Source organism: Chelonia mydas, chromosome 11 (genome assembly GCF_015237465.2).
Source record: "Chelonia mydas isolate rCheMyd1 chromosome 11, rCheMyd1.pri.v2, whole genome shotgun sequence".
NCBI lineage: Eukaryota > Metazoa > Chordata > Testudines > Cheloniidae > Chelonia > Chelonia mydas.
In genome coordinates, this window is record NC_051251.2 from 59,674,903 (window position 1) to 59,686,528 (window position 11,626).

General features: G+C 41.6%; 1 protein-coding gene across 8 annotated transcripts in view; it reads right to left on the reverse strand.

Moving 5' to 3' along the window:
- Positions 1–9,022, reverse strand: part of ICA1L (islet cell autoantigen 1 like) — a 63,609-nt gene extending 54,587 nt beyond the window's left edge. For 6 of the 8 annotated variants that reach the window (XM_043524791.1, XM_043524788.1, XM_043524786.1 and 3 more), the window contains exons 1-3: positions 8,798–9,022; positions 6,893–6,954; positions 4,387–4,425 (exon numbers count right to left, since the gene is read on the reverse strand). In XM_043524791.1, coding sequence (XP_043380726.1) covers positions 4,387–4,403 — 17 coding nt within the window. In that variant the 5' untranslated portion in view covers positions 4,404–4,425; positions 6,893–6,954; positions 8,798–9,022. The remainder of the gene's footprint in view (positions 1–4,386; positions 4,426–6,892; positions 6,955–8,797) is intronic. The other 2 variants (XM_043524789.1, XM_043524790.1) reach the window with 2 other exon arrangements.
- Positions 9,023–11,626: the final 2,604 nt, after the last annotated feature.

Consider the following 11,626-nt stretch of genomic DNA (forward strand, 5'->3'; position numbering starts at 1 on the left):
TCATAATTTATGATTTCTTCAGCATTCTTTAGCATAACTCACCTAACTGGGACAATCTGGTAGAGTCCAATTCATTCTGATTAAGCATCTGTCTCATTTAAACAAAGTTCATTTAACTTTACAATGTTGTAACTGCATACAGCTGCACCTCACTTGTAATTCACAGGACAATTAAGGGTTGTCTTCACTGCTGAGTTAGAGAAGTTAGAATTATACCTTGACTGGTGCCCCAATTCAAGTCCCATCTGTACACAAAAACCCTTGAGTGTGGGGGTGCTTGTAACTGGAGTTGCCCGGCCTGTCAGGATACAGGCTACAACTGGAGTTAGTACAACTTGTCAGCTGCTAAAATGACCACTCTACAGCTCAAATGCTATTTCAGAGTGTGGCCACTCTCGCTCGATGTAGGCTAATTTAAGAAAAGTTAACTTGAGGCTAGATAACCTGATTAACTCTACAGTGAAGACATATCCTTAGACCAAAATAATCCCAGCTAGGCAACTGGATCAATTTGGATCATCCTATTAAAACAACATAACATTCATTCTGTTTTATCAGGGATAGGGGAAAGAAATCTGGCTGATTAATTTCTGTTCTTCAAAAGGGGGTGTGCATCAGCTAGGCACTGACTCTATAGGTGCTCCAGGGCTGGAGCACCCAGGGGGAAAAAAATGGTGGGTGCTGAGCACCCACCAGCAGCACCCCAATCAGCTCTGCCCCCTCCTCCCAGCACCTCTCACCTGCCGGCAGCCCCGCCAATCAGTGCCTCCCTCTCCCTTCCACCGCGATCAGTTGTTCTGCGGTGTGCAGGAGGCGGTGGGGGGGAGGAGTGAGGGCGGGGCATGCTCAGGGGATGGGCCGGAGCGGGGGTCGGGAAGAGCCAGGGCTGGGGTAGGGCTTTGGGGAAAGGGTGGAGTGGGGGCAGGGCCTGGGGCAGAGCAGGGGTCGAGCTCCCCCAGCACATTAGAAAGTTGGCGCCTCTGGTCCATCATTAATGTCCATTCTCCACAGCAACACAGAAGTAGTTGTACAGACGTGGAATGGGGGTAGTGTAACGGAAGAGCCACCCACTCTAGAGGCCATCACAATTATGTATTCCAAGGCTGTAATAACTAACTACGTATTTTATATAAACTCTAGATAGTATTTTTTTTGTCAAGGCTTAAATGAAATGGCATAGTAAATCATGAGAGAAACTATACTATAGATCCCTCAGCTCCTGTATTGTGAAAAAAATATCAGATTTGCAGGCAAGTCCTTTCAAAGAACAGAAATGAAATAGTGAGCACCAAATTTTCATTCTTTGTCAGACATTTCCACCTCTTGACTTGTTTAAATATTTATGTGACATAGCCCCTATTATCTTAAACAGTATCTAGAACATGCCAGGATAGATAGGGAACACTAGCAAGAGTGGGACTAAAAAAACAAAAACAAGCTATAATAGGATTATTAAACTTGCATAGAATAGTCCCAGATATCTTACAACTATTTAGATATGTGGACAGTTGATTGTACTGTTTGGAACTGGTAACAACACCAAATGCTAAACATGTCTATATAATAAAGAAGATATTGTAATTTTTAATGAAGAAATTAAGGCCTGTGGACATGCACATATGTTAGGTGGCTCTAGAGGATCAGGGCTAACCATCTGTCATTGCCATATCATTTTTCAGTATATTTATCTTAAATAAAGAAGAGAGAGTCTAAACAGCTTCACAACTTTAAGATCCTGTCAGATATTGTATTAGAAGAAGCCGTTATTTGAAACCTGCAATTCGAGAAGCCTTGTAAAATGATGCCAGGCACAACATCTCCAATTGATACATGCAAGCTTGATTTAGAAACTAGATCAGATGTGCTTTGCATTGCAGATTAGCACTACTGGATACTATGGCTCTTGAGGCCTGATCCTGCAGGTTATTAGATGTGACTGATTTGGAACTGCTCTGTAATTTATGAATACTGCATGTTGACCTGGTTATTGGGATGTTTAATGTATGAGTATATTGATTTAGTTTTAATAGCATGAGAAAAACAGAGAGGATAGGAAAGAATGGCTCAAAATAAGTCACTTCTCAGCACACATTTGAGAGTAAAGCGACAATGCCCAGAAAGGAAAAGCCTGGGAACACAGGAGATCAAAAGAGATGTGGCAAGTTTACCTAGGACTGCCCTTTCAAAAGAAGGGGGAGAGAGAGTTGTTTCAGAGAACCACACTAAGACACAAGGACCTACTGAGTGTGTTGGAAGAAGTTAAGTCTGCCTAGTTTACCATTAGGTGACAATAAGACTTTAGATAAGACAGAAATGTGTAGACTGTTTTAAATTTCTTTCCTTAAAGGCATTTTTTCTACTGTTAAAATACATAATATGTATGTTTTGACAGTTTTATTACAGTATGCCATTGATCAGAGACTCCCAAAGAGGAGAACTGCAGGTGTTTGAACTCAGTTGGTCCTGCAGAGTAAGAACAGTTGATACATAGGGTATTGTAGCCAATAACTTGGTCTATTTATGAGAGATTTGTAGAATTCCATCCCAGGGTTGACCAAATTCTTGAGGGCATACACTTAGAGAGACCAGAAAGGGGACAGAGGTGCCTAGTAACCATGATACTGAGCATCTCTCTGTTTCTCAAATGATGTTCATAAAGACCTAACTACGGCTATTTCTACCAAAAAGTAACTGTCACTTTTATTAAAGGCCCTATCCTGCAAACTACTCTGTGCAGTTTCCTATCAGCTTCCGCAAGACTCCACATGGGCATAGGGGTCCATCTGCACAGATCAGCTTGCAGGATTAATGTTTGAAGCCCCAATCCTGCAAACAGTTATGTATATGTTTAACACTGCACAACTTTCATTGGGACCATTCATGTGTTTGTATGTTTGCATGACTGGGATCTAACTATGTAAACAGTGTATGCAGCCATATAGAATAGATGAATTCCTATGAAGCAAACATGAAAAAAAAAAAATCTCCTTCAAAAACATAAATGGAAAATGGTAAAATCGGGGTGAAAGTAAGGCGGTACAGGCCGGTACGGCGTACTGGTAAAAAGTAGCCGCCAATACCGGCCCGTACCTCTGACTTTAAAGCGCTGGCGGGTCGTCGATGGGGGGCACAAAAGGGGCAGTGACATTAAAGCACTGCTGCGGCAGCACTTTAAGCAGGGTCCTTAAAGCGCTGCCATGGCAGCGCTTTATTGTTGTTTCCCCTTTTGTGCCCCCCCCCCCCCCCCCCCCGGCCGCCAACGGGGGAGTGGCAAAAGAAGTAGCTGCCCCCGGGCCGCAATTTAAAAGGCCCGGAGCTCCAGCCGCTGCTGCTCCTTTAAATCACCGCTGGAGTCCCGGGCGACGTGGGCCAGGCAGTGCAGATGGGCTGGCCGGGGGATGCTGACCCTAGCCCAGCCCCTTCCGCCTGAGGCCCCACCCCTTCCGGGGAGGGGGAGATGGCCCTGAACTGGTAAGAGCTCCATTTTACTTTCACCCCTGACTAAAATAAACATTTAGGTTGACAAAAGCAAAATAAAAAGGGAATATCAAAGCTAAGGCTGACACACTAGAACAGACTTTGTGCCCGTGGAACCCAGGCTGCAAGTTCTGATGGTGTAAGTCTATCTGGTGTGTTGCTTCCTGCAATAGGTGTTGACCCTGTCCACATCAGCAAGGCAAATTACTTCAATACCAGTTGAGAAGGGATCCAGGGGGTCACTTGTCACAATTCTTTTATACAGTGTGGACTCAGCCTAGGAGAACTTTTATACGGAAGACTGTTTAAACTAAAGAACGGTGGCTGGATACTGGAGGAGAGGTATGGTGGAACATCAAATAAGATGGGAAAGAGATAGTATTTGTGCCCTAGCCAAAACTAGCCTTTGTTTTTTGAAAAAAATGTAATCTTGAAAACCATTTCAGGAAATAATTTTGTAGCCTGTATTAATCTAAGGTGATGGGAGAAATACCTTTTAAAAATATATATAATTTTCAAGACTATGTTACTGCTTTGGCTCAAAAACAGTGTGAAGCTTTCCTCTTTTCCACATGGCTGTGCTACCTGAAACACTTTTCAGGTCACTTCTTGTAAATCACTTCAAGATCAGGGAACACTCATGTTGTGGTGGAGTCACCAAGAAAACAAATTCAATGCATAGGATGGGAGATAAAGAGGGACAGTCAGAAAAGAAATTACACAAATTAAACATTTTTTAAAAGATTATTTTGTTTCTTATAATATTATAAACCATGTGCAGTCTTTTTACAGCCTTTTTTTCCCCAGGAAGGATAATGCTAAAATTTTTAAATAAGGCTCTCTTTTTTTCAGCAATATTTTTCTTCTGGGTATTGTATATTGCTATAAGGTAACACATTCCTGACTCACCTAGGATAGTTATCCATTCTGATGTGGTTATTGTTACACCTATGGAAATAGACCAAAAAAATTTTTTTTCTCTTCTTTTCACTTCCACCACATCATTCCAGAAAAAGCACATTTAGTAAAGAGAAGGAACAGCAACTGAAAGCTGAATCATAAAAGAGCAATAAAAAGAAATTTCTTATATGTTGGCAGGATACCATGGTCCGGGGTAAGGTTACAGGAGAGAAGAAGGGGACTTGACCTAAAACAATATTTCTGAAGAGAGAGACAAGAAAACTCACACTTATCTAAACTTGCTGAGAACTTACAGAAAATCAAGCTTCAGGGTTGTGGGAGTAAGAAATTAAAGCTAGAGTTGGTTGGGAATTTTTCTACTAAGTGTTTTTTTGTTGGAAAATGACAATTCATCAAAACCAAAACTGTTCATGGGAAAAGGTCAGTTTCAGTAAATTTCCCAGGTCGAAATAAATTTCAAATTGTTGAAATGGGATGTTTCAACATTTTCTGAACCAAAAAGTTTTTTTTTTAAAACTACTTTCTGTTTCAAAATGTACATTAATTTATAGGGGAAAAAAGGTGGAATAAAAAGTCAGAATGAAACATTTCAATTGATCCAATCTGAAATTTTTTTGAATTATTAGTTCACAACTATTTGATATTTTGACTTTTTGTCCCAATTTGGGATGGGAAAATTTCTGAAATCTCATATTCTTTTGGGTTGGAAAACTAGTTTAATTAATATTGGGGAAATTAAGTTTAGGTTGGGTCATTACAAAACCTAAACTTAATTTCCCCAATACTAATTTCTCCCTACCGTTACTCACACCTTCTTGTCAACTGTCTGTAATGGGCCACTCTCTTACCACTTCAAAAGTTATTTTTCCTCCCTTGGTATCCTGCTGTTAATTGATTTATCTCATTAGACTGACCTCATACTTGGTAAAGCAACCCCCATCCTTTCATGTATTTATACCTGCTCCTGTATTTTCATTCCATGCATCTGATGAAGTGGGTTCTAACCCACGAAATCTTATGCCCAAATAAATTTGTTAGTCTCTAAGGTGCCACAAAGACTCCTCATTATTTTACCAGAGAGAAGGAAGCTGGTGGCACTGAGAAACATGGTGCTGATTCATGAAACTTAGAACAGCATGAGGTTTAAAAGAAGTGTTTGTTCTTTACCTTTTGGAAAACTTTTTTCTCATCCTTGATTCCTTTCTGCAACAAAATTCTCCACAGAAAAATCATGTAGAAAAAAACTCTAGCCCTAGGAACATTCATTAAATGTCTCACCTGTTCTGTAGATAGGCTTTCCACATACATCATCTCTGGGACTTTTTTTATTTTTAAAAGAGAAAACTGATTGCACACTCAAATGAAGCAAACCTAATGAGTAGAGTCAGTGTGGTTTTATACAAATACATATTGACATTTACCCAATGTGCATCTATTTGCTCAATATTTAGGACTTGTCTATATTAGAAAAGTTGTACAGTTTTAACTAAATTAATTTGAAGTCTGTGTAGTTAAATAAATGATGCCCCCTAAAGCAGATGCACTTAAGCCCATTTAATCCTTGTTTAGTTTGTACTAGTAAATTACTAAATTAAACTAAACTTCCCAAAGATGTGATAGCAGATAGGGTCTTCAATTATTAAGAACAATATGCAGGGATATTACCAGTACATTATACAGTACTAATTAAACTATAACTGATGAAAACAGATGATGCATCATGAATGTTTTTATTTTTGTTCACTTGATAATTTGCAGAATTCAGTAATTTGCAACAGGTCTCTTTGTCATTGGTACAAGTTACCAAGATTCAATTAGCTGGCAAGGAAATGTGCAATAAAGTTACAATCAAGTTTTTAAAACCCAGTTGTCAGATTTCAGAGTCATAGCTTGAAACAGTTAATTAAAACTTATAAGCTTTAAAGTAACTTTGCTCTATAAAAATCTAGATTTTAGAAGATAAATTGAGCGATAGCCCTGTTCCAAAATAGGACTAGCATCATAATTGCCTTGATAACATTTATCATAAGTCTGGATTATTTTTCATTTGATGATGGATGAATGAATGTTTGAAGAACTGGCTTTGTTGTGTTAAGGGTTTTCTCATTAGTTATTTTTATAGGAGTTTTATATTGAATTTTCTGATAACTGGTGACGTGACTTTTTAAAACATTTGATTCTGATAAGACCATGCCAGCTTCCTCAAAAGTGGGTTTTGTGTGTCAGGATTTTTCATATTTTGGAGGGCTACAAACCAGTAGTTATTGTGATATTGAAAATATCAAATATTTTAAAAACTGCTGGCTTAAAAAGGCCTTTTCCAAGTTGACACTTGCTAACAATGACCTAATTCAAACTTAACTAGATTGAGTTGTATGGCTTCATAATAGGCCTTGCACCTGATCTGTCAAAAGACCTTGGAGGGAGGAGCTGCAAGGTGGACCAAGTGAAACTTATAAATCATAAGAATCAGGATAAGGCTGAGAAAGCTCACCTTTCAGGTCAACAAGCTATTTCATGGAAGACCGATGTTCCAGAATCATCAAGACTGATCACCTTAGTGAGAGGAAGTCATAACATCAATTAACAGTCTATGCCAACATTTGACCAGTCTTTTCAGGCCCCCAAATAAGGCCTGCTAACAAGAAGCACGGTGCCAGCAGAACATCACGGTCTAACTCCTGACTACAGTTCCAGACCTATTCCATGGGAGTCCAGAAGACTGTGAGAACTGAAGAATTTGTGAACTCCTAAAATTTTAAGTATCTTATTTTTCATTTTCTATTTTTCATTACCTGTGAGATGTATCGGCCTTCTTACTTTCTTTAGTTTTAGGATGTGAAGGTGATTGTGTGTGTCCATGTATGTGAAAATACCCAAAAGCTCACATAGGGAATGCACCAGAAAGAACATTTCCCCAGGTTTTAACAGCCCCAGACATTGTCTCAAAGACAATCAAAAGTGCTTAAAAGTCCTGAGAAATTTGAGATTATCATCTATAATTTTTGGCAAACTTCTGTTTTAAGAGTGTTCTGTTAGACTTTAAATTATATCTCTGATTGTTAACCTAGGGCTTGAGCTTTGACACTCATTTATAGCCCCAGTTTAGGAATTGTTGAATCCTTTGTCCCAGCGTGGGGTTCCAGTGTCTATACTGTATTATGCAAGCTTCTGTCTAGCCAGCCATACCCAGACTGCTTAGTGTACTCCCAAAATGTGGCTGCTTAGCCCTGGATTAGAGTGATTTGTGTGTAGATGCAAGGGGGGTGGGGGGAGGAGGTTAGGCTTCAGTTCAAACCTTGTGTTTATACTGTAGTGTAGACATACCCACAGTGTAGGGTGACCTAGATAGCAAGTATAAAAAATTGGAATGGGGGTGGGAGGTAATAGGTGCTTATATAAGAAGAAGCCCACAAAATCCAAACTTCCTATAAAATCAGGACGTCTGGTCACTCTACCACTGTGTCTTCATACTTGTTAGTACAGACTCCAGCACACTGGGTCTCTAGTCCCATTGAGAGCTGTAGATGCTGTAGAAATGTTAGTAGCAGTAGATGATATCTGATCAGTAGTTTGAAGACATATGTTAAATGTTATTCAAATGAGAGAGATGCCAAGTAGCAATAGCCTGAGCTCTTTCAACCTTCCTCCTACTAGCACATCAAAATATGTGCTTCATTCATCCCCAATGGAAATGAAATCCCATTTTACACTCTGCAGCTAACGGCCATAGCATGACCAGGTGTCCCGATTTTGGGATCTTTTTCTTACAAAGGCTCTTATTACCCCTCACCTCCTGTCCCGATTTTTCACACTTTGCTGTCTGGTCACCCTAAAGGGCCCCCATGGAAATTTGGGGTGGAAGGGCCCTGGTAGCCAGGAGAAGAAAAAGAAGTTGCTGAGGGCAGACACACATATGAGTGGCAGTAACTGGCAGTGATGCGGCGCTATCTGTTGGGGGAACAGTAACTGGCAGTGATGAGGTGCTCGGTTGCAGGGGGGAGGGCATGAACGGGCATGGAGGGGGAATGCTGTGGGGGCACTAAGATTTTGGAGGGCACAGTAAGTGTCACTGAGGGAGTCCTGGCGGGAGCAGTAACTGACATTCCTGGGGCAGGCTGGGGGCTGGCGGGAGGCGGTAACGGGCAGCGAGGGGGGCGCGTGCTCTGAAGCTGTGGAGAATAACGGGCAGCGAGCGGGGCGGCGCGTGCTGTGTGTATGGGGCGGGGCCGGTAACGGGCAGCGAGGGGAGCGGCGCGTGCGGGGGTGTGGGGGGGGCATAACGGGCAGCGAGCAGGGCAGCGGTAACGGGCAGTAAAGAGGGCGCGCACGGGGCGGCGGAGACAGGGAGCCGTCTCCACCTCCCCAGCCCGGTGTACGGCCACGGACAGTCACTCACCGCCATGCAGCCTGCGGGGGCCGGTGACAGGAGTCCCCGAGGTGATCCCCGAAGCAGCCGGGGCCGCTGACGGTTCCGGCCCGTTGGCCCCCCACCCAGCGTAATAGGGAGCCGCAGGCCGCCCTGGACCGGGTGCCGGAGCCTCCCTGGGACCAGGTGAGCCGCCCCGCCTCCGAGCACTCGAGACCGGTCGCGACTGTCTGTCACGGCGGAGCAGGTCAGGTGGCGGAGGGGAGGGAGGGGCCATTGTACTCCCGCCCCGCCCTGCCCTGCCTGGCTGACACGGGCTGGTGGGGAACTGGGGGCATGCGTGACCCCAACCTGCAGAGCACCTGGTTCCGCCCGCCGGCGCCAGCAGGCCCCGCATCCCATTCCTCGGGCACCCGCCCCCACTGTGCTGTCTGGCTGCTGCCCTGACACCCAGAGGTGGCTGCATTTCAGTGGTACCAGCTGTATATAGAATGGGTGTGTGACCTACTGTGGGGGGAAAGGGTACACGTGCCCGCAGATATTTAATCTCGCCTTAGATGAAGTTAATGTTGTCATGTTCTCGTCTGGTGGTGGTTGTTTCCCCAAGGGTACAGGGGGCTTTACAGGCAAGTAAGACGACAAGGGCTCTGCCCTTTGACGCTTCCACTCTAAACGAGACATGGCATTGCCTAATCGTGTCAACCAACCATAAGGATGGGGAAGGATAAGATATAAGTTTTCTCCTTGTCTCCTATATAGGCATAAAAGTGAGAGCTAATAGCACAGGCCCGAGCAGAGATGCCTGATGGAAAGCTAACCTGGAATTAATTTTGGTTTGAGAAAGTCATCTTCACTGTCATTCCAAATCCTATGGAGTACTTATGGCCCTGTTTAATTCTGAAGATAGTGACCAGTTCCAAAGGTAATAGGTGTATTCCAGTGACATTTAAAATTTCACATATTCCCCCAAATATTTGTGTTCCAGTTAAGGGAGCTCTGAAAACATGACGTTTAAAATGGGGAGGGGGGGGTGGAGGGAGACATCCTGCTGTTCTTCTCCTTGCATTCAACAAAAATCTTCCTGAGCGAAAGATGTACCTCTGAGGTAAAACGAGAAACGAGGAAAGTCAAGTGGAAAAGAAACAATGAACACAAAACTTAAGTATTGCTCTATGCCAAAAACAAAGTAGGCAGCCTCTTGTTTTAAATGACCGCTTTAAAATATTGCTCTATACTTTCCAGTACAATATTATTTGATGTATACTAAGAGACAGCTTCTACTAGCAAACTTTTGCTAACTGCTTAAAGTTTTCAATGTAACTAAATGTATAAGAAAAATGAAAAACAATTTTAAAGACTTTTCAGTTAATTAAGAAATTGGCCAAAATTGTGATTCTTAGAGCAAGACTTGTGAAAGAATAGTGAGCTATACAATTCTGTCCTCACAGCAGTGAAACATAGTTGAATATCTTTATGGAATTGTCATAAATCCAGTCCAGTATTCTCAAACTATTGATTTATTCCACACTACAGCCCCAATCCTGCAAGTTTCCATGGCCAGACCCTGTGCTTATGTACAATAATTTGGAGGATCAGGCCTTAAAAGGAAACCAGCACTAGAATTCTCCTTTTTTTTTTAATGCCAACTTCAAAAAAGAAATTCACAAACAGGCTATGGATTAGACTAGGTATAGAAGAAAGGAAATCATTTTTAACTTAAAACAGGAACAAAGTAAAAATTTGACATGGCACTTTTTTCCTATCCAAAAGTTAAAAGGCACTTTTAATTGCAAATCCTATAGTCCTCACTCAGGCAAAAATGAGTAAATGCTGCAATATGATCACTTGTCATTCACCTTGTTGTTAAAGAAACAAACTATTTCCCAGTCTATTTATATAGTTCCTTGGTCTGCTTGTGTAGTTAGGACACATAAAATTGTACAAGAAAAATATACAAAAATATATTTGTAAGAAGTAGAATCATCTTCAGCTGGGATACTCAAGCATCCTTGGTTCCAGAGAATTTTCATTGTGTTCCAAGAATTCATTCACTATTTGTTCCCTATTTTAAAATCAGCTCAAACTGACCATTCAAGTTGGTATGATGAAAGAGGTAAACACACATACTCTTGGAAAAACTGCTTCATAAAGATCTTTGTAAATTAGAGCATAGGACCTTAACAGAATCTATAAAACATTTTCAAGGCCAGTTAAACAATTTCCCTTAATCTCTAGATAGACTCTGAATGTAAACTGAGTAGAGAGCAGGGGAGATACCAGATGTTACAGGATTACATCAGTATCATTTTATAACGTTGGGCAAGTTATAGTGCTTTTCTAAATTAAAAAAAACCAACCCTGAACCTTTTGAACTACAACCCGAGTAATCCGAAGGTGACCACTTACACTAAACACAATGGATCATAATACTGTCATTTCAAGTGGGCATTTTTTGATTGGTACACTATTTGATAATTACTTAAAACTTCAGCTGGTCACTCCAGTGATGCAACTGTAGCAGACACAAGATTTTGACTCATTGCCTGAAACATGTCACAATTCTCTTATGCTGGAAGAATGCAGAACTTGCAATTATGGATATGGTTCTACCAGTACTGATGTTGGATTTCTTTTAGTTTGTTTCTTTAAACATCAGCATTGATACCTTCTCCCAGGGAAAATGTGTAGGCAGAGCAGAATTCTGAAGATGTATTTACAATAGCCTCATACTGTGTTCAGAACAGAGGACAAGTTTGGCAACAGGGATAACTAGAAAAGGATACAAAAGTGGTGTATCAGCAGCTCCCTCTGAGTTCTGGTATTAAAGGGGAAATTCAACAGCAGAAACAATTAGAAAGG